This window comes from Cotesia typhae, unplaced genomic scaffold, assembly GCF_013202065.1.
Source record: "Cotesia typhae breed Kobodo isofemale line unplaced genomic scaffold, CoteBio_Ctyphae scaffold_13, whole genome shotgun sequence".
Classification (NCBI taxonomy): Eukaryota; Metazoa; Arthropoda; class Insecta; order Hymenoptera; family Braconidae; genus Cotesia; species Cotesia typhae.
Window position 1 is genome coordinate 18,279,744 of NW_027423774.1, and position 25,229 is coordinate 18,304,972.

At 29.2% G+C, this 25,229-nt stretch overlaps 1 protein-coding gene across 1 annotated transcript in view; it reads right to left on the reverse strand.

The window, feature by feature from the left end:
- Window positions 1–2,797: 2,797 nt before the first annotated feature.
- LOC141535459 (uncharacterized) overlaps window positions 2,798–25,229 on the reverse strand; it is a 62,605-nt gene continuing 40,173 nt past the window's right edge. The window contains exons 5-8 of the mRNA XM_074255393.1: window positions 15,761–15,895; window positions 5,791–5,980; window positions 5,323–5,525; window positions 2,798–4,259 (exon numbers count right to left, since the gene is read on the reverse strand). Of these exons, the coding sequence (XP_074111494.1) occupies window positions 4,233–4,259; window positions 5,323–5,525; window positions 5,791–5,980; window positions 15,761–15,895 (555 nt within the window). The 3' untranslated portion in view covers window positions 2,798–4,232. The remainder of the gene's footprint in view (window positions 4,260–5,322; window positions 5,526–5,790; window positions 5,981–15,760; window positions 15,896–25,229) is intronic.

Sequence of the window (25,229 nt, forward strand, 5' to 3'; positions counted from 1 at the left end):
ATAGTATGATTATCATATCAGTTATTTTATTTGTAACGGCACATCATAACTACAGTGTGTATCCGTTATCGCGTACCCGGGCGCTTTTGATTTGCATGTAAACACTTTCGTATATCGAGTAGTCCGATAAGGCTTTAATTAAGTTACTACGGCTAATTAATATACTGCACAACGATCGATACGATCGCTGCCCACTTTGTTTTCGCACATCGTCCATCAACGGGTCCAACTAACACTACATAACACAATATATATATACATATATGTATATATGGACATTCATATATGCAAAGAAGACTATACTAGTAAAATCAGAGATACAGATAAAGATACATAACAGCTACGTATTAACATTAATCCCGAGTAGAGAGTCTCAAGTCTTTCGTCTGCTTAAATAAATAAAAATTTATTATATTTATTAAATTTATCTTTTGACTTTAAATAATAAAAGAAAAACGTAAGTGTAAAGGGAAAGTCCCGTTTGATTTATGATCGCGCGGACTTGAAAAGCTGGATCTGTCTCAGCTTCGATAATTTATGATTAATTGATTCAATAAATAACTAATAGTGAGACGGAATCACCTCCAACTGATAATGATTATTCAAGCGGGTATGCATGCTATGTAAGATTTTAATGTCTTAATTATCATATTAAGACAGTTGTCACTTAACTGACACTAACACTATGATGATTTACAGCTTTATCAATATGTTAATTAATATATTTATAGCTTATTTTAATAAACTGCCAATTAGTGATAATTACGGTTAAAGATTATGTGAGTTTTTTATTCGATTTAATTAATAGATCATGTATTTGTGGAAAATTTATTTAAATGAGTAATATTTAATAAAGTAATATAATAAATGGCATAAAATTCTAAAGTTTGTAATATGATTTATAGAAAAATTATAGTATATTACACCCCTAGGGAATTACAGTAAGAAATGTCTCAGATCACATGTTTGTTGACCTCGGCTTCGCCTCAGCCAACAATTGCATGTGATCTGAGGTTTTCTTATTTACTTCCCGAGGAATGTACAATAATTTTTTCCTCGACGAAGGCGGAAAGCGGCAACTTCGTTTAGCGCAGCGGGGCTAAAGTTGACGCTTTACGCCCGGAGGGGAAAGAAATTTTTATTTCAACTCTATAAATTAATTCATGTTACTAAAAAAATATTTAAACTTGAAATTTCAAAATTTTCAAAATTATAAAAATTCATATTTCTTCACTCTCTTACCCGTATAACTTTTGAATGGGATAACTTATTGAATCCTTGTAAATTGTATCTTAAAGCTCTTTAAATAAGCTTCAATTTGAGTAACATATCATATGTGTAGTCTTAAAATTATGGCTTATTCCGCTATGCCAATTATGAAATTTGCTGTTGCACTGGTTTTTTTTTATTTTTTTAGTACATTTCAAATCATTATTGGTTAAAGTTTATGCGCGCGCGTAGCGCACTATTCAAATTTTTAATCATTTTTAGAATTTAGGTTTTTTTCTACAAAAAAAAATTTCTTAGTCGTGCAATTAATAAAATTTGATAAAAAAATTTAGACTTAAAAATTAAAAAAAAATCAGTAATATAATTATTATTTATCATTTAATTTATTTTAAGTTAAAACTTTTTTTACAATAATATCTTACATTCATTTTTACATTTGCCGCTAGTACGGACAAGTATCGTACGTACGGATTTAAATTTATTTTATTATTAATTAATATTTATCATATAATAGCTTTTTTTTCTCATTCGGCGAGAAAATTTAATTATTATACTCATTAATTATTTTTTTAAAAATCATATTTTACACTCTACCATCTACGGCCCTAATAGTACTCTGTAATATATATTTTTATTTATTTATTCATTATTCTACTATGTATAGTTATTACTTATATGAAATTGTTATTAAAAAACAAAAAAAACAATTAAATATTAATTACGAGTAATAATAATTTCATGTAGATCACAAATAATTCGCTCGCAATCTAGAGAATAAAAAAGTTGTTTTTATGTTAGCAATTATTGCTGAGAGATGACTTCTCTGGCCATAGCCCTAAATTGCCGAACCTCAGTTTATCAATCAATTAATTAGTCAGTATTAATAAGTAATTAATCAAAAAACTTAGAACAATAACGTCTATAATCAAAAATCACAATGTGGTCTCGTAATTCTCTCTCTCCCCCCATAATAATAATTAATAATAAATCTTGACATTTAAATTCGTATAAACGAGTAATTAAACATTTATTTAATTTAATTTATTTACTTATCCCTAGTTTTTTTTTTTTTTGTTACTTATCAATAATTATAATTATCTCTCATTTTTTATCGTAATACTTTGACTATCTAAGTTTATGTATTTTTATTACGAGTAATTATACACAATCACTTACTTCCAATGGTTTATTAACCATACTATCGTTTACAATATATATTTATGTCTCCATATATTTTTATATTATTAATAATTAATAATAATAATAAAATTAATTATGAAAATAACATTAGTTATAGTTGTAATAACATTTTTTCTAGGATACACAAATTTCAAATACAAAATTTACATAGAAATATTGTAGTCTGCAAAATTTTTAATTTTTAGAAAATATTCAAAGAATTTTTTTTTATTTCTACTAATTTTTTATCATTTTAAGTTTTTAAATATTTAAAAAAAATTTTTCGCGAAAAATCAAAGAATCAATTTAAAAAAAAATTAAATTTTAAAAGTTTTATCTCTAAAAAAAAAATTGCAATTGAAAAAAAAAAAAAAAAACTGAAAATCTAAACACCTACGACTGTTCCCGTTAATAATTTTGTTATCACAAAAATAATCTGAAAATAATTAATATAATCACACAAATTGAATAGAATTGAAATTGAAAGTTTATTAGCACAGTTAAAATGAATAACAATATTAATATTAATAATAATAATAATAATAATAATAATAATAATAATAATAATAATAACATTAATTATAATAAGATTTACATACTGTGATAAGTAATTTAACGTTAACTGTCAGCCAAGTATTAATGATGACAAATATATGATTAGTTGAGGAGAAAAAGGTTAGCTGAGGGAAGCAGTCGTCGTGTTTCGATAAAAATCTTAACTTGTTACCTTAAATTGCACGATAATGACCGACAAAGATTATTTTTATTTATATACCATCCCTACGTGTGTATTCTGTGCTTCTACTCGCATCACGTTCGCCAATTCACGTAAATTGAGCAAACCCACAACACGAGGTGCACTTATTAATCATCTGTGTATATAAAATTTACATACACATTATTTAAATAATCTTCAATATTTATTTATATATAGAATTATATTTTTAATATTTATAATTATATCCATTTTTTTTATACATTCTAGGGGTGTGACTGAGGTGAAAAACAAAACCGAATTATTTAATAATTAAAACTATAATTGCGTCCATGGCTTCATACCTTCATTGCTTCAGACAAATACGAACGCGTTATTAAATAAATTGTACACCATTATTATTATTTATCAATTATTGAATTTATTAATATAAGTATTTTAATTATACGATAGTTATTCATAATCAATTATTATGTTAATTATAATTATAATTTAAATGTTTGATATTTACAGTTAAACATATTATATAACGACTCGATTAAACGACAGCTGACTTTGTACTTGGGACCGGGGGGTTGATGAACCCTACGGTATACTTTACATATTTACAAAAAAATCTAACTCAAATGCGTAAAGCATTGTTACCATATAATTATTATTTAATATAATCATTTGCTGTTAAAAGATAAATGATGTTTGCTGATAAATTTATGAAATAGCTAAATATATAATAATAATATTAAAAATGATGATAATCATAATAATAACAAAGGTGCGCGACCCTCAGGCTAAAAATAATAAAAGTAAAAAAAAAGGAAAAAACAAAATAAAAATCAGGACGACGGGAATCGTCTCAACTGAAAGATGCTTGCAAACGCGGATGAGGTTTTTCCATATTGGTGGCTTTACTTATATCATACCGTGTCTTTAAACTTAAGACCAATAGTGTGTGTTAGAGTTATCTGGCGTGTTAGTGTACACGGATTCCAATCGGGAGTTTTTAATTTTAAAAGAAGCTTATGACAGAATGGTGGGCTGCGTCCTGAGCTGCTGGTGTTGGTTCTGCTGCTTAAGCTGCTGATGCTGTTTACTGGTCATAAGTACTCATTCATGTGTACTCGGACCTCCAACCGGTCTGCAACAGATAAAAATAACAAAAAAACGTTATTACATTTACTGGATCAAAGAGGTTTCTTATTTACTCTCTGTGTCCGGTTGAGAGAATAACTGATCCTTTTAAATGGACATATTGCTTCAATTTTGCTGGGTTGTATTTTATTTATTTGTTTATTGGATTCTTTGTGGTTTAAAATTATTCGTTAAATAGCAGGCAGTTGAGCTTTTTTTTTAACTTATGTATTTTTATAAGAAAGCAATAAAGAAAAATGTTTAAAATTGTGTGGAAACTTTTTGAGTATTTATTCATAATATTTGGGCAAATATTTTTGTAAAATTTTTTTTTCACGATTATTCTAACATAATCAAATTTTTCTTACTTTTATATCAAATAACTTTTTTCTTTTTGATTTTTTAAGCTTTTGGTTTTGTAAAAAATTAATAAAGTAAAACTTTAAAAAGTATTATTTTTGAACATTAAAATTAATAATAAAAAAAAGAATTAAAAATTTATAATTTGGAAATTATTTTAATTTTTATAGTGAAAATTTTTTGAACTGACAAAATAGTTTGAACTTGAATAACTTGGAAATATTATACAAAAACTTGATAATTTTTTGGTCCATTTTTATACCTTGGAATAACTTTTTAATTTTTTTTTTTTTAATTATTAAGCGAAATTTTATTAAAAATAGAGGTTATTTTTGTTAATAATTTTAATTGATTTGTATTGGTTGAATAAACATTAAAATAAAAATTAACTTGATTAAAAAAAAAATTTTGAACCAAGAAAATCACTTTAAAAAGTTTCATCGTCTTGAAATAAATAGAAAAATTTTTTAATTGAAATTCATCTTGATTTAAGTTTTACACCAAAAACTAAATTTTTGTTTGATTTAAAACAATAAAACTCTTCAAAATAATTTTTTTCTTGAATTAAGATAAATTTTTTCAGTGTATTAAACATATACATCACTTACTCAAATGAACCAACAAAAAATTGCAACTTTTATTATTTCACTTACAAGTGAATATTTATAACACAATTATTGAAAAATTCTGAATTAATAATAAAAACTTACCATAGCATTCGTCGTAGCTGCAAGTTGAAGACCCTGTAAGCTGGTCATGTGATGAGAATGGGAGTGTGGATGCGAATGCGGATGAATTGGCGGTGGTGCGGGTGGCGCGAATCCCTGATGGAGACCTCCGGCCATACCGACTCCCGAGTGATACATGTAATGTTGCACTGCTGGATGCATCGTGTGATGATGTTGCGACGTCGCTATTAACACCAAATAAATAAAATAATCATTAATTATCCCCATTATTGTACAGTAATATATACTACAAGACAATACCGTCGTCATTAAGACTATTTATATACCCGGTAATAATTTATTGCTTACAAATTATTTTAAACGGTAATTACAATTTCAAATTTATTATTTAAATATTTAACGCAAATGAGTCACTCTGATGTTAATGCTAATTTAAATATACAATAAACATATATTATATATAAATAACAAATAAATAAAATAGCGTACCCATGGGTGAACCAAATCCAGAGTGGAATGGTTTATTGTCAAGATCCAAGTGTCCGCTGGCCTTGATCATGTCACCCATAACACCGCTTAAACCAAGACAGCTGCCTTGTTTCTTCTTTTTGCTTTTCGAAGATAATTTTCTATTCCTCGTTTGTATACCCTCCTTTTTCATCGTCAACGGTCGGTTAACCTGGAACATTTAGAGATAACAATTCGTTGAGTTAACTTATAAAATAACTTCTTTTTATTATTTTTTTAATCATCAATTAATTCCTGAAATTTAAGAAGTTAAATTTTATCATTTATTAAATATTCGATCAATTATTTTTTACATTAAAAAAAATCCTTACAAATTAGCGAATTTCTTTCTAAATAAATAATAAAAAGGAAAAAATATACTTTTAAATGTTTCCACAGTTAAATTAATTTTTTTTTAGACACCTAAATATTTTTTAGAAAAAAATTTTTCAACACAATAAAACTCAGTTTGATGTTTTATAAATTAAAATTTTTGGGAATTTAAATTCTGGTTGAATTAATTCAACAAATAATTCAGCACTTCCTCTGTCATAATGTTATTGAAGTTATTGCAGAGTACACAAGTGAGTAAAGAGGAAAGCGCCGACGGCGCCGTTTTAAAGGGCTCTTTTTTGCAGCAACTAAGGCGTGTAAGAATGCAAGTTGTTACATTGCAGCAATATAATATTCTCAAATACTCATACTCATACTTTTAATAATGTATAATATAAATACTAAACTTAGTGGTCAGTAGTCTGAACTCTGACGGGGAATATTAAGCGAGGGCTGTCGATTTAAACAGACTCTGCACTATGTAATATATATTAATTAATTGCGATGTACGGTACCAGGAATTTGCTGATTTTTGCTCGTTAATTGTCTTTGCAATTTCTTAAACATTAAACATTTATTTATTATATTCCGCCTGTGCTGTATCCTTGAATTAATACATAAATAATAATAATAATAATAATAATAATAATAATAATAATAATAATAATAATAATAATAATAATAATAATAATAATAATAATAATAATAATAATAATAATAATAATAATAATGTGTATTTAAAAAGTGATCATTGATTCGTTGTCACGTGTTTAATCACGACATGCTAATCGCGAATAGAACAACTGATCGATTAATACGAGTCCTCGTATCGACACAATATATGTTCAGTTGTATATTGTATAAAAGTTTTATCGATTGGTAAAGTACTCGAGGATCGATTTATGGCCTGATGGTGTATAGCATGTAAGAGTGCATATATTTAACCATAGACGCGGTAGTATACGGTGCAGTGCTTAGTCCGCATGCTGCCCTCTCGGTAAATAATGTCCGTGACAGGCGCGGGTGCATGCTTGTTACATCAGAATCTGTATTATTATATATCATTATATTGTATTATATGTAACGATGTATCTTCTCTGCTCTGTAAATTGTTTTCAATGACATTGAGATGATAGTGTTGTATTGTACTGTGGTTTTCTAGGAAAGAAGTTAGATTAGTTACATTAATCATCAGTTTTTATGTAACAGACATCAGCTCGATAATTAAAAAGTCTATTTCGAGTTATGATTTTGAATAATTGGTTTATAGTTATGTTAAGAAACTTTATAGGCGAAATTGAAGAGACATTGTGTTGGAAATTCAATTGACTAAAGTAATTTCATTTTATATGTTAAAAGAAATTAGATATCGTTTTATTAGAAAAAAAGATCTTACTCAAATTGAAATTAAAAGTTAAATATTAAGAGTACAATTAATGCACTGAAATGAAAGGACATCCGACAATTCTTAAGATTTTTTTCGCAAAAAATATTTTATTGATTGTAATTCAAGTATTATTTTTATAAAATAAGAAAAATTTTTGAATTAAAAAAGTGTTCTTGGTTAAAGTAAATTTTAATTAATTCAAGAATTGTTCTACTTGATTCAAAGTGATCTAATTCTTTAATGTGATGTTATTGGTACAAGTTTGTTTCACTTAAATCAAGTAAATTTTTTATTAGTACAGAAAAATAAAAGCAAAATATTAAGAGTAAAATTATAATGCTAAAGACAGTTGACTGGTATGAAAATTTTTTTTAACCAAAATTATGATAATAAAATAAAAAAAAAAATATTTTGTCATTTAATTTTTGAATAAAATTTAAAAAATAACCATCTTTTAGTTTCAGTATTAGCTGAAATTTTATCATCGTAAAATTGTAAAAATAAAGTGAAACATTGTAATTGAGTAATTATTAGATTGATGGTTATTGTTTTATAAGTAAATTGTAAAAAAAATGATTGAAATGCCCTAGTGTGGTAGTTATCAAAGTTATTGTCTAGAAAGAGAAATGTAAAGAAAGAAGTAAAGTATGTAAAGGGATAGTTGGTGTATCGTCCGGCGGGACTTTGTAGTTGCCGCGACGTGACGCAACTGCCAACATGGGGAAAAGGTTCCCGGTATTATAAACGACAAGGACCGACCGACAACGAGAACATAACAATAAGTAATAAGAAGATATACGTATGTTTCTCTTAAACTTTAACTAAACCCAATCTCTCTACTCGGTTAATTTATTTATTTATATTTTTTGGTTTTAGTTGGTTATTATCCTCATTCTTATTCTTCTTGTTGGTGCACTCCGCCAAAAATTTATATTTTCTTTATATGTAGTAGCTTGCAACCGACGTCAGCTTCTCGCACTTGGCATTACATTGTCATTCGCGTTTTATCTGCCCTCCGTTTTACTCCTTATTCTTGGCACTCTGGTCATTTTGTCTTTCCTCTTACTCGGCTACTGCATTTAATGTGGTATTCCAGACGCGGTCAACGACTCTTTTTGGAATTATGCAATTGTCCAAATTTGTCGAATTAGTCGGCACATCCATATATTAGAGCCATAAAACAAAATATGTGCATTTATATTTTACAAACTTCTGCATCGTAATTATTTACGACCTACGCGTTACATCTTTCTTGCTCCTCAATTAAGTCGTTCTTAAAATATATGTCTCGCTTCAATGAAATGAGGGTGTGGAGCTTCAAATCGGTCTTATTGATCATCGAAAAATAAATTGGAGCAATCAAGGTCTCAAAAGTTTTCTAATTTTTCTTTCAATTGATTTTTTTTTTTTTAAATTCGTATTGATAATTTTAGAACAAAAATTTGCGGTAATGATAGATCCATTCAGATATCTGGCTAACATTCAAAAAATTTTAATATATATTTTTATTCATTAATCTATGACTTTGTGCCAAAAAATGGCAGTAATTGACATTCCCTCAAAGGACAAAGTCCTTAATATTTGAATAAAATAATAAAAGTATTTCCCACGACACAAAAAAAGCAAAAGAAACAATAAACTCGAAACTTTTGATTATTTGTGATTGTGAATGACAAAGACACAGAGGATAATCGTTATTCGTTATTTCTTGTTTATTTTATTTTATTTATATATATATATATATATATATATATATATATATATATATATATATATATATATATATATATATATATATATGTATATATAGAATATAGAATATATCAGTGATGCCTGATGAGGATGAGCGTCTCTTTGGGAGCTTTTGTCTGGCACGCTGGAGGATTTAACTAATTTGAATACAATGAGATACTTTAATGGGAACGGGGGCGCATCCGCGGGTGTCCAAAATGCGCGAGGTGCAAACGAAGGAGACAGCAAGTGGACGAGTAGTTGGTATATATCGTATATATAGTATATAGTATATAAAGGATGCATGTCTGGACACTACACAACACTAAAATTGGATAAACAAAATAAAACTCTAAGGGACAAGTGAAAGACGAAAGACACTAAGGATTTTGAGAGAGAAAATAAAATATTATCCAGTCGGCGATTGATGTGGTCACACACGATGCAACCGCACGCCGTTCGAATACTATTATATACATATATACACAAATTTATATATATATATATATATATATATATATATATATATATATATATATATATATATATATATATATTTAAACCACACTCGGATTATCGATGCCGTGTCCTTTGATATTGACGATGCACATCTGTGCACCTCCTGCATCCACAATATAAATATAATAGTAAACCCACTGCTCACTGCCGCGATAAATATTTTATTTCTCCCGATGTATTGTTTATTTGTTAAAACCTTTCATTCTTAGTTTTATTTTCCGATAAATTCGCGGAAATGCTTTTACGACACCTTCATTTTTATTACTCAGCTGACAATTGAATAAAATATTAAATCCGCAAAAAATTCTTTAGCTTCTGATGCTCTACGCGCAAAGAATCGCGATACGAAAGGCGAATTTACACGAGGGATAGGGAATACAAATTTTAATGCTTCAGCGTATGAATTCTTCTATTACTTCCTTTAATTGATCCTTTCTGCTTAGTTTGTTAATATTCATATGTGGAAAAGTTTGGTATGAAATCACGTCACACGTCTAAGATTATTGCATGTTTCGTTGACAGTGCATCGTGTAATCTTAGATATTTGACGTTATTTCAAGTCTACGAGAATTTATCTATGTTTAAAATATTGTAACTGTATAATTTTAATACTGTGTTGTTTTATTTTTGAATATTATATTGAAAAAAAAAATTATATTGATTCAGAAAAAATATTCTTGAAACATGAAAATCAAGACAAAAAACTCTTGAATCAAGTAAAATTCAGATAAACAAAAATTTTTTTTAATTTTTTCGAAGCTCTTCAAAATGATTCTCGTGCTTAAAAATTTTTTTTTAGCCAAATTTTTATCAATTTAGAGTGTGAAATTTTTTCGTGTAAGAAAAATTTTTAAAAAATCTAAGAAATTTTAATTACTGCATTTTGAAATGAGGTAGAAGGCAGCCGATAAGACAATGAACACTTTCTTTTTTTTTTTTATTTTAATGGTGACTAAAGTGATCTAAAAAAATTTGACTAAAATATTTGTTAAAGTTTGAAACTAAAATGATGGATGAAATAATAATAATGAATAAAAAAAAATAAGTTTGGCACGGAAGATTGGGATGAAACAGAGAAGCTTCTTGTCCTTCGATATCATCTCAATCGCAATGCTTCCTGTCTTGATCTTAGCTCGCGCGTACGAGACGATAAATATAGCTGCTACTGAGAAACTCGTGTATGCATTTCTATATCTATACGTACATATATACTTTACGGTATATATTGCACTCTGATTGTCCGATAAGACGCATAATTTTAGGACTTTCTGCACTTTTGAGATCTCGACGTTCTGATCAGACAAACCAGCCGGCTTGCTACCGTTCAACCTCTGTAAGTCACTTTGCATGACCTATGAGTTTTTAAAATATCGTTTTACCTATTTTATTTTTTTATAATCAAAACAAAACTGATATATTTTTAAAATTAAAGCAGTATTATAAATACATTTATAAAATTATCGGTTTTGGGCAAGTGACCTTGATTCGGCACAGCAGATCGGAAGAAGAGACAACGCAGGTTTTGTTAATTCCGAGAAATCTTGGGTCACACGATCACGGTCGAGGGAACAAGAGTATAACATATAATAGCCAATATATGTATAGTAATAGGAATATGTAACACTAGATCTAAAACCCTTTGGAGTTACTTTTCGCTTGTGTTAGTTTTTTTTTTTTTATTTTTATATTTAAAAACTCAAATTTAGCCACGAAAATCCGAGACCGTTTCTCAGAATAAAATCATTATTTAAACCTTACACGAGTTTTTATATTTATTACATGTTTGTCATAATTTGTCGTGACTTTTTTAATTATTTATTCCTCAAACCCGCTCATAATTATCAGAGATACTGAAAAAAGTAAAACTGAAATTACATGGGCCTGAGTCTAGATTCTAGAATTACTTTTTCTATGGAAACAAATTATTTAGACATAAGTTACGTCTCACTTTTGTAGAACTTGAAATTATATCTATGAAGAATTGTTCTCACGACTACAGGTTGAGAAAAACAAATATATATATATATATATATATATATATATATATATATATATATATATATATATATATATATATATATATATATATATATATATATATATATATATATATATGTAGTTATCTAATTTAGAAATTAACATAGAAAGCATCAGTTTTTTTTTTTAAATCAGATGATTAAAAAAAAAAAAAAAAAAAAAACTAAAAAAATTGATCTATAAATATCTTTCTTATAAAAATATTCTCAAGTGATTTTATTACAATGTATCGCTAATTAAACTGCTATCATTATTTTAATTAATATTGTTACTATTACTATTACTCATGCGTTCAATAGACTAATTACCTCACTAAAATGAATAATTCATTATTAATTATAAAAACCTATTTTATCTATCGTCTACTCTGATTATTTCTTCCATTTAATAATTCATACATCAATATCTTTTATTTTTATTAAAAAATTCATTTCACTCTTATTTTTTCTCCTAAACTATGCAAAATATTAGTATCTAAAATCTCTAAATTTAAAATTCCCTTACGGCCCTTCTAACTCAGGCAAGGTTAAGGAAAAAACTAAAAATTACCACCTCTAAACCCTCAAAAGTTGTTACGATAAATTCAACTCAATTCGTACTAAACTTTTGACTCGTTGAAAAGAACTACAATGTTTAGCTTTAAATCTAGCAAGTCAAAAGCCCCATACATATTTTACTTATTCTCTGTATTACGTATTATTATGCATAAATATAAATATAAATGTAGATACAAATATACAAATATAGATACAGATACAGCAGAAACCGTCTCACGTCACGACATATCCGTTTCCCGAGGTCACAAACTCAAAACCAACAACTAAACGGGTTATAGGTGGAGGTGACATTCTGTTACTAGTGGTGGCGACTTTTAAATTTATACTATTCTTTTTTAAAATAGTTCTCCGGCACGACACCACTTTTTTGCCATTTCAGTCCACACTTTTCATTAGCAACGAGCCTACGTTTAACTTCTGGGGTCTTGAAAAAAATAATTAGCAATAAAAGAAATCAGGGATATTTATTGACCCCAACAAAAGGGGAAGTATGGTAATTACTGGTATTTTACGATGTAAGCAGCTATTTCTAGTCAGTAGTCACGACTCTTAAAAAAATTTTCTTTTATAAGTTTTTTATCAAAAATTAGTGTCGAAAATCTCTAAAAGATGGCGCATAGTCGCTGAATTTTCCCTTTACTAGAGTGTTAAGTTTGAGATATTAAGTTATAAAATAAAAATTAAAAAATTTTATTATTTTCGTATTCTTACACAATTTTTGAAATTTTCAATTAATAAAATTGTAGAAATTAAATAAAAACATAGACTTTTCTAATGTCAGATTAAAGATTCGGAATTTAGAAAATCAAATCGTGGTTAAGTGTAAAAGGTTTAGGCGACACGAGGGTTAGTTAATTCGACCCACATCAGTCTAGTATTTTATTTCTCCACCTCCTCATGCAAGGTATAGGTACACATATATTTTTATAGTCGTTACAAGCTTGAAATCATGGCTTGGAGAATTTATTCCTCGTCGGGTTGTCTCCGTGTCTTGAGTATTTAGCAACGGGGGCCCGCGGTCCGCTTAATTAATGATTACCGGGAAACGTGTCTGGGCTGGCCTTTGCGCAGACCTTAACTTTGTTTTATTTATTATTATAAGAATATTTTTTTACAAAAGTAACCTCTAGTCTTGTTCTGGTTTAATTGTCACGTGTGTGTATAATTTATGCTAAGAATTTTCGTCAAACATGAGTTCGAGTTGGAGTTGGAGCATGAGTATGACGATTACGAGGACTGTGGGTATATATATATATATATATATATATATATATATATATATATATATATATATATATATATATATATGTATACATACGGTGAGTTATAAATATGTCCTGTTATCTTGATGAATAAAATGTATAAATAAAATCGAATGGAGGAGATAAAAATGGCGATAACGAGTTGAGAGATGGAGATGAGTAGGATGAGAAATTTTGAGCATAAGATTTACGAGGCGATTAGAATCCGATGCAAGTGCAAATAAACACAGAGGCCCACTGTTTGTGTGTCTGTGTGATACAATGTGAGTTGGTTAGAACGAGTACTGCATGAATATTGCTCGTGGTCGTGGTGTGTACCCATTACATGTGATCCACAGCAAGTTACCCGGTTGTAAAATAAAAGGACTCACCCTGTGCTACACGAGCAATGAGAGATGAAGCTAAAGAAGACACGTGTACCAAACGTCTTATAAAAAGACCAACCGAGAAGAGAGAAAAGAAAAGAGGACTTGACGAATGCGTTCCAAGTCCGAGCCAATTAGCGATCGCTGATAATTAATCCTCGACTACTGTGCGCACGCGCTTCACTTTGTATGTAATTATTGATATACTTTCATTTGATTGAATAAATAGTACGAATAAGCAAAAGATAAAAAAAACAATTACGTATTAGAAGTTTGAACAATATTTTTATGCACCACTAGGTAGTTTTCGAAAATGTTTTAAAAGAAAACTAATTGAGCGATTATTTTTTTTCTAAAATGACTCAGAATAAAGAAAATTGAAATTTGAAAAAATGACAGTTTTAAAAATGAAAAGTTTCAATTTTGCTAAAAAAAAATGTGATGATTTTTAAAACACCAAAATTATTGTTTTTTATTCAATAAAGAAAGTCGAGGGTCATTGTATAGAAAAATAAAGACAAGAAGATAAAAAAATTTAATTATTCCGATGATTTCACTATCGAGTTAGAACTGCAACTTAAAGTCATGATCTAAATTTTGAATAAATTTGAAAAAAATTCATGTCACATCCAAAAAAAAAAGCAATTTTTCATTTGTCGAAAATCTCGGGTGTTTTTGTCCCGAAGAAGAAGTAATCATTAAATTATTCGAGCGACTTCCTGGGAAGAGCGCCCCTTTGGTTGGCAAGCAAGCGTAATGGATAGGCACCGCCCAGGGGTAGTTAGGACTCTATTATACTAAACAGAAAGTACAAAAAATCTAAATTTAGTTTTTAAAAAAGTAACTAAACCCGGTGATTAGCCGATGCCAATAAAATGTCGGCAGCTTTACTTTGCCATGTTATGTTATGTTATGTTATGTTAAAAACAAGGCAATTCATGAATATGTCGCTACAATGTCTACGAAAATTGAAGAGTAAGAGGTCGAGAGGTTCTGTGTTAGTTTCGGCAACGAAACTATCGTATCGGGTTGCTATTGTATTGTCGCAAGCGTATTGTCGTTAGCATTAAAGCTGATGGGAACACAGCTTCCATGTGTGTTATAGTTACAGCTTGTAGCTTGTAGCTTGTAGCAGGGTGACATCAAGAGGATACGGGAATTTCCTTTTGACGGAAATCGAGCCATGGTGTAACTGTTTCCAGAGCCGCGAGGATACAAAGACTTACGACAATGGATTCAAAAAAATTACATGAGAATCCTTGTTATGTGTGTGTTTATTTATTACACACACATTATACACATATGTTATATCTACGTGGGTGTACATTGGCTCTCGACAAGGCTTTGGAGCTCACTTCCGGCGCTTCCTGTGTCACACGCCGTTGAGCACGCTCTTGTCCACCGTCAGCGATTCCTCCCTCGTATCTCGTATCGGTCGCGACTTAATTGTTGATACAACAACCAAACCAAAGGACTCTCCAGAGGGATTGAGAGCAGCAACCCTCGGTAAATAATTCTTCAGTCTTGCAATAATATTACTTGTGTCCTCTTGTCGAGTCGCCCTTACCCCACACTATACTATGTATAGAATGGCAATCAGTGTCGATGAACAAAGCGATTTTATCAAAGTTTCTGGGCTGCTTTATTTTAGAGCCTTGCTACGGTTTGTAGACGGCTATTAATTGTCGAGTACTCGTATGTATTGTTTGTGGATATGTTATTTATATACATATATATAGATAATATTATATGGGAACTTACATTGTGGAGTTTATAGTACAGGCCGCACGCGTTGCACACCGGCTCGCCGGCTTGATTCCTTCGCCAAAGGGTCGTTGTTGCGGTTTTACAGTTTGCACAACTCGTGCCTGCTCTCCTCGCGGCGCTTTGCAGTGACTGTAACAGCAACAATAAATTTTTAATTAAAATTTTTATCTATAAAACCCTTTTTTTTATATTTTACTTGATAGATAAAAAATGTGTCATGTTTTTTTTTACTGAAAAAAAAAAAAAAAAAAAAAAAAAAAAATGGATTAAACCGAGAATATTTTGCTTTTCAAAAATTAGAAAGTTTGTTTTCTTAATTAAAGTTTGAGCCAAAATTTTCGTCATTTATTAAAAAAAATTTTTTTTTTTTAAGGATATTTTCCTAGATTATTGTTCATTGTATAAAAATTTGGTCTATTTGTCAAATGCCTTTCAACTTCAAAATTCTTAAGATGAAATGAAGAAAAAAAAATATTATCGATTGAAAATAAAAAGATTGAACATGACATATCAAGTCGGTGCCTCGCAGTCTCTAATCCTTCGCTTACTGTAGATACAAAAAAAAAAAAAAAAAAAAATTGAAGAAACAAAGAAGACAAAAAGGCGGATTGACGGTTAGCCCGTGTTTCAATGTTCAGAAAAATGGTCTATCCTGACACCTGTATTCTGAATTAGCCCGATCCTTTACTTTCGAGTGGCAAACACTTAACTAAAAAGGTCTATTATCCCTCTTGAGGCAACTATACCTTATTATTTACCTTTTCCCATCACACATAAGTCTATCATTTATACTATGATTATTATTATTATTACTATAAAAAATGTATATATGTATAGTGTACAGAAGATTATAAAATAAGACCGGCAGTAGGGCGCGTGCATACCTGGGCACTTTTCCTCCGGGCCACTTAACCCCCAATACAAGATGACATGCTACATTTTATCGAAGACATTCCGGCGATCAAGAACCTGATGCGAGTTGAGAAGAACAAGAAGGAGGAGTCCAAGAAAAAGAGATTAAAAAAATAACCACTGAGATTGTGTACGCATGTCTTCTTATATGTCACTGATATATGTATATAATATATATGTATAGTCTTGTATTTTCTATCACATATATAAGATACAAGCGCACTCTGGTGTGTATATTACCTGGCATTGTAGAAAACCTTCGGTCTGTTGAACACTCGCAGGAGTTATTGGTATTTTATTGAGTGGCTCCACTCTTACAGTGCATCAGAATGTGATCGCTCGTAAATCCTCCACTCAGTATATATAATAGTGAAGTACAATACTGTATACTGTATACTTTTTACTTTATACTTCATACAAGAAAGAAAATATCATTTGACTGATTGAGAGTCGAGTGAAAGGTGCATTATATGTTTTTAGTCTATCAAACAAGGACAATCTCGATTGACAGTATATTTGTATAATATAATAATGATAATTTGATATTAAAGCCTATTCAATTTTTAATTTTACAAAATTTTTTATCACAACTTTTTATTTCGGCAAATAATTTTGCTCTTTTGGTGATTTGTAAAATAACAATGAAAATTTACTGAAAAAGTACAAGAGCCACTTTGAAAAAAATATTGGAATAGGACTTGAGTCTCCTCGATTACGCGTCGAAAGCTCTATATCTAAAAATATGACTCCTGATTTAGACTGATCATAATATTTTTTTTAAACTTCTTTAATTTTTCAGTGAATTTACATTACATATTTTTTTGTCATTTTAAAAATGACTGATAATGCAAAATTATTTACCGAAAAGTTGTCATTGAAATTATCAATAAAAAATAATTTTAAATCGAGGATTAAGTAAGCTTTAATATTAAATTATTATTATAAATCTATCAATATTGCGTTTAATAAAAATATTAAAAATAAAAAAAAATGATAAACTTTTTTTGCAACAAACTTTTCCACTCAAATATGCCACACTTGTTCGTCTTATTGAATAGGTGCTTGGTTTTTACGAAAAATTTCAAGATTGGTAGTCTTAGAGCTGGTAGGGGTAGAAACGTTGTAATCATGCTCTATCACCAGGATCTTATCAACTTGAGCTTAGTATAGGTCGCCGAAGGGCCAAAGGGCAGTCGAGGGCTGCGGTAAGAGTATTGGTTTGGTTTAGTGTGAGGAGGATCGAGGAGAAGGGTGAAGGTGGAGGACAAGGGGTGAGAAGTGTCTGTAGTCGAAAAGCTCAGGAATCAATACGAGAACCTCATCAATATACTGGTTTATCGTGCTCTAGATCTCTGACACCCTGAAAATGATTGGGCAACCCCTTGCGCAGTCTAAAGCACCTTCTGGCTAATGGTTATTAAATCTGCCGCGCTCGATCAAAAGATTTTTCACCATGGCTCCAAAGCCCCGATTTCAATTTTGCTAAAATCCGACGTTATTTAAATAAAAGCTTCGATGTGTTATATCTGTATGCTGTGTGTGAAATTGAAGATAAATTAATGGAAGAGGTGAATTTTAACCAAAAGTAGGGTTTAATTAATAGACTGTAAATTTATCGAGTACGTTTTGTGTTGTATTTATTTTTGTTGGTTATTACTTATTTATTATTGTTATTTATTGTTTAAATTTAAGTGAAGAAGAAAGAGAATGTTGGGCAGATAATTAATCAGATACGAGTCAACGGTCAACTGGGACAATGTACACGCATTGCTTCGCGATTATTCTCTCCATTTCCTTTACTATACCTTTTACTAGTTAAGGAGTAAATTAACTAAACAAGAAAGTTTATAAGATTTAATAAATAAATGAATAAATAATAATAATTTTACACAGTAAAAAATTTTGCGTCGAAAAATTTTGTGTAATAAATTTTTATGTTAAAATTTAATACAATAAATGTTAAATTTACATATAAAAGTATTAAATATTTAACACAAAAATTTTTTGACGCAAAATTTTTTACTATGTATAAAACTAAAAATTATCTCAAATGATTAAAAAAAGATACAAATCTTTTTAAATTAACTGTAAGATGTATAATCCTAACATAAATTTTTTTCAGTGTTTAAAATAAAATCCACATGGATTCGTTGCGGAGTATTTATTTAGATTTTAATCGGCCTAGCGTCACGGGTATTAATAAAATAAAATGAAATGGTTATGTACATAAAGAGTAAACGATTAAGTGCAAGAATAAAGAGAGTAGAGTGAGGAGAATGTTAAGATAAACGTCACAAATGTCATATAATACGGAGTTGGTGTATCTCTGGGCTCTGGGCGGGCGGCCTCCCTCGTGGCCAACCGGTTTCCTCGTCGTCGTCATCGTGTACATGCATGTCCTTATCCTGCATACTATGCAGTATTATTCAGTATATATCTACATGAGGTTGCCATCAGTATATTGGAGCAATTACCAACGTCCTGATTGCACCCGATCGGTCACTATAATATACCCTGGAAATAACTTCCCATCTGCATAATAAATCGTCAAGTGCTTATTCATTTATTTCATTTTTATTTTATTTTTTTTTTTTTTTATCAACTTTAGATATACTTTTTACAACTATTATAACTTTACAGGGTTTTTAATGTGTCTGTAATGAAACACTTATAAAATCGATCGTTTCTTCATCTATTTTTTAAGTAAAATTATATTTATATTTTTAAATAAGAAAGTTAACTAATTTTTTTTTTATTTAAATTTAAATATATTTAACAGACATAAAATGCAAGTAATTAATAAAAAAAAAAAAAAAAATAATGACTGTCAAGCGATTTAAAAAAGTAATTATTGAGTAGAAAGTGCGAAAAAATTGAGTGAATAAATATAAAAGTTTTTATTGGTTATTTTTTAAATTATAATTACTTTGTTTTTTGATTAATGGACTGACCACCATGGGAAATTAAAAAGTCAAAAAGACGTTTAATTACACATGTTATGTTATTTTATTTAAAAATAATAAAATAATTTATTTATTGTATAGGATTTGATTACACTTTAAATAAAAATAATCCTGGATTGAATTTATCTGCTCGGACACAGAAAAGATGAACTTGCTTATCCTGGGCAATCAAAGATCATGATTATTAATTACCTGCAATGACTCTCAATACTGAGACCCCAGCACTAATACTAATAATATTATATTTTATATTATATAGTATAACTAACTAACGAATGTATTATACATAAATAAGTATTAAAAAACCGTAAAATTAATTAAATAAAACTCTATAAATATGTTGTTTTATTATTCTGCCATAATTAAATGAGAGCGAGTGTACCGAGGATAAAATGGAACAAGAATTCTATCGGACATTGGACATGGGAATAAAATGAAATTAAATAAATGTAAGATCCTGTGTAGATGTGGGAGTTGTTGATAATCTAGTAGCAGTGCTATTAAATACACGATACGAATAATTAGTCCGTATATCTGGTACCTGGATGCTACATACTAACTAGTGTATTATATCGGACTTAAGTGCACTATATTACCTTGAGAGTCACTATAAGTTGATTACATTAGTGTATTACAAGAAGTAGGAGCTTCATATCCAGAATCCCGGATCGGGACAACTACGTATTTTTGGATTTGTATTGAGAGTTGAGAGTTAGAGTGATTATATGATTATGGTTATGAGTTATTATACATATTTATATTTATTAGAGCCACTGAGCAAGTAGAGGCCACGAGTAGTGAGAATATAAGATGAGGATAAGGATCTCTTGCTCTATCCTTGACTAAATCATGACTAGAAGCCCTCGGCAACGCGTATGTCCGATTGACGTTATAGGAGTCTTAGGGGGGAGGACGATAGTGTGCATTATCGCGGATATACAGTGGGCAACATTGTTACAATCAGGATACAAATTGCTTGCTGTGAGAGTCGAGAGTTTGTCTCGTTTGCCCAACGGTTATTTATTAACAGCTTGAATGAGGTTGAAGAACATTTGATACTTATTATATTATTAATATTCATACATTTATTGTGTGAGAGTATGGGTTTTTTTATTTGTTATTATTATTACTATTATTATTTTTTTTTCTTAAATTATAAAAGTTGCAATAAAAAATTTACTACTGAATATAAGAACAACTTTGAAAAAATATTGAGATCGGACCAAGCCAAGAGTTGAACTTGGATCTTCCTGATTATTACATTTCGGATACTCCTACGTTTAAAATACCCGATTATTATTTTTATTCTAGATCGTTACAAAATCATCGTAGAATAAAATATGGGGAATTTTTAAAAAATTGTAGTCAATTCTTAATTTTTGTCATCGATTTTATAAGATAGTAATAAATGCACATATATAGATGTGTGTAACTAATATCCAAATGAGAGTTTTTTATTGAACGGTTAATATATAAGTGAGGAGTAAAGCTACTTTGTGCGTGATAACATATAAAAATTTTATAAACATAATAACACTTATCACTAATTATTCTATACTATAAAATTGATGATTGAACTGAAGTTAGTTTAGTATCGAAAATCTCGAAAGGATGGTTACTGATTCTTTATTGGTTAAGATTAAAGCACGTGAGTATGCGCGCAATTTGAATTCCTACACAGAAAAAAAAAATTTCTTGAATCAAGAAAATTATAAGGAAAACCGAAGTTATTTTGGAGCAAGAAGAAATTTTTTTAGCTTAAAAAAATTTAACTTTGTTCAAGAAATTTTCAGTCTTCCTTAAGATTTTTTTAATTTAAGAAAATTTACGCTTTTCTTCTTTCTGTGTAGTTATTTTTTAATTCTGCGCTTTTGAAAGTTATAATAAAAATTATTTTTTAGATTGAGAAATAACGGTGCTATAATCAATTTTATTAGATATAAAAAATTAAAGTCGTCAATATTTAATGATATCAATCGAACAAAACTATTATGATAAATTACTTTTTAATGATTGTAATAAAAAATTAAAAAACTACCACAACATTTTTTCATTTAACTTATAAAAAACTGCTTTAAAAATAAAGATATTATCGATATTTAATATTTTTTTTTAATGGACAAATATTTCAACCGTTAATAAATATTATCTTGGCCAAATAATATCATATAACTTATAACATCAAAGCTAGCGTATTTCGAAAGTCTTAAACGTACGTCAAATGCCAAGGGGGATCGCGGATCGCATCACACACAACAATCAAGGTGAAGATGGAAATAATTGTGTCAGAGAGTATATTTATGAAAGGATGTGTACCTAATGTTGCTAAAGTAATGTCTGTGTGTAACTCCTAGACTACATTGTAGGCAGTAACGAATCATCATCATCATAAGTTTGTGTTGGTATCATACAGAAGTAATAAGAATAAGAATACGAAATACAACTAAGCTTCATAGTATTACATTAAAGCAATGATTTCATGATACATATGAGCAGACCAGCTATGCTACATACAGCATACTACATACTAGATGCTGGACATAGTCTATAACTATAACTATAACCATAACTAACATACTCGTATATATTATACATATAATAATAAGATTTGTGTATTAGTGAGCACGACTATGACAAGCAGTGGTACCACATTCCTAACACTAGCTGTTGGCTACGGGTGAGCTGCACACCACACCAGCCAGGTCCTTTATATTATATTTGCTTCTATCTCTGTCTTTAGCTCACCTCCTTACACTTATACTCATACTCATACTCATACTCATACTCATACTCATACTCATACTCATACTCGATCTATCTGTATTATTTATTCATAAAATAATATATTTATCCATGCAGGACTTAGTTTGTAAATTGATGAGTTTGAGGATAAGAACTAAACCCTGACCGAGCACATTAAAAAGTAAGTAATCGTCTTTAGACATTTTCGAAATGCTCTCGCGTCATATCACACATCAGGAAATTTTTTTTTTTTAGCTAATTATTTTTTTTTAGTTATGAATGCTAATATGATAATTTTCTGATGAAAGTTTAGATAATTCAAGTTTATTTAAATTGAAATAAAAATTGAATTGAATCCGCGGCATGGAATTGGAGGCGTAACGCTGCTTCGTTACATATTTATGTGTGTAATACATTTAATATATACTGTACTTATATTGTGTATAGTAGTGCGATGTACAAAGAAGAGAAACGATCACGGTGAGCTACCGGGCTACCAGTGGCCAATCTATATGATAAACAGTTTTGTTACATATATGTACATGTGTGTGTATGTGAAGTACAAGGATCATCCGTCGAATTCGTGTCACTTAACTGTTAAGACTCGTGACTTCAGATTTTTAAAGTTTTTGTATTTAAATTTAATTCACTTATATCATATATTTATACTTTTATTTAGTGCCCGTAAAAAAATTTTCATGTATGGCCACATATCACCTGATATGACTATATTTGGCTGGATCTGATTATATATGACCATATCCGGCTATGTATGAGAGTAAAAAATTTTTTCTGAAAATCATTACGTCAATTAACATGTCGCGTTAAACAAACATTGATTTGACAATTGATTGAATCAAGAATCAATGACAGATAAACTCCTTAGAATGATAAAAAAAAAATTATATTTATTTTGGAATTTAACTCTCTTGTAAGGAGAAAATAAAGCGATCGTGCGCCTTCTGCCGGAAAATTTTAATACTATTTTTCATACAATTTGTATAATTTAATTTTGCAATATAGACTGCATTTATTTTTATGTAATACTTCAAATTAATTGAAAATTTTTTTTAATAATAATAATAATAATAACAACGATACGTGGACATATCAAGTCAGATTAAGACGCATCAAATTTTCAGAATAAAAAATTTTGTATTTTTAAATTAGCGTTGAAATTGTTTTTAATAATAATAAGCTTGTCCATAAATCTAACAAGTGTCAGGTGACACTGAAAATTTTGTTGTGTTGGTAATTTAAAAAAAAAACATAGTTAACAACTTGACGAACAATATAGTAACGGTATCTACCTTGGCTTGCACAACTTGGAGGCTGTAATATTTTTTTATGTTTATATTCTATTTAAAAAAATTTAATTGAAGCTTTTTACTCGAAGCTACATTTCCCGCTTACGCGAGAATAAGAGGAGAAGGAACTCGCGTAGGTAGTAAATTACAAGGTGCACCCCCCGGGCGTTTGCAAAAGGAACGAGAAGAGGCGAATCGCTTTCGCTCCTCGTTTCAATAGAATATAAATAAAATTTATTCCAGCATCGGGCTACCGAAACCCACTGTCTTCTCGTCTGAACACTTTAACCCTTTTTCTCCGTATCTTTTTACCTTTTTTATTTTGCTTTATTTTTCGATTCTGACATTGTCGTTTTCACCATCAGCTACCGACAACTTTTTTTGCTGTTCGACTAGTGTCAGTTTATCTAAACATTTTTTCGTTTTGTAAAACAAAACATTCTATCACCTCGGTTTCAGTTTTTGTTTTGTTTCAAATACGCGGCAGTAAAAATCGATTTTTATTTTATTATCTGTAGAAAAGTTTAAGGAGAGTCTAGCCTTCATCAATATTATAGTATAATTTAAGTAAAGAACATGTAAATCATAAAGTTACAAAATTTTTTGAAGTTATTTAACTTTAAATAATTTATATTTTGTAAAAGTTTTTCAAGTTATTTTTAAAAAATTTCTATATTTATGATCCAATTCTTCCCATATATAACCAGATTTTTTTTTGACTTAAAATTGAACAAAAAAAAAAATCTTAATAATTTTTTAAACGTTTGAAATTGCTTAAAGCTGTAAAATTTATTTGAATATTATTTAAATGTTAAAATTAACAGTAATAATAATTTTAATGGTTACTTTATTAAAAAAAAAGATATTTAAAATTCTGATAGAGAATTGAACCCACATCCTCTGACTGTCAAACTGATTAGGGCCAATTTTTATAAAATGCTCGAATTTGATTATTTAACGTAAAAAACTATCCTCAGATTTTACTGCTTAAGCTTTAATACAGTATTAAATAAAATATTGAAGTATTTAATTAATGAGTGAGTAACTCTCAAGGACAATTGAGTAAAAAAAACATCTATATAATGAATGATATTGTGCAGTGGCAAAAGAAGGATTAATGGATGCCAGTGACATTAGCGTATGTAATTCTCGTCTATCCTCGTGATTTCCACGATTTATAATGTCTCTAGCACAGAGAGAGTGAGATAAGAGCATAAGCAGATATATATATGTGTATAAACATAACATTTAGTTGTATAGTGTAAAGTGAATAGTGAAACGACGCACCCACTTGAGAGTTACATGACGACTAGGCAACTTCATTTTCCCTTTGGTATTGTTGTTTCGCGTGCAGATATTATATATATGCACTTCTCCTCTTATTTTTTATTTATTTATAATTTACCGTCATCGTCGTTGTTTCTATCGTATTTGTACTGTATGTATATACAGTGTAAAGATACTATGTACTATGTAAGAGATACGTCGTGACAATATATAAACACGCTAGAAACCAGTCACTTTTCAGTCTGCATATTT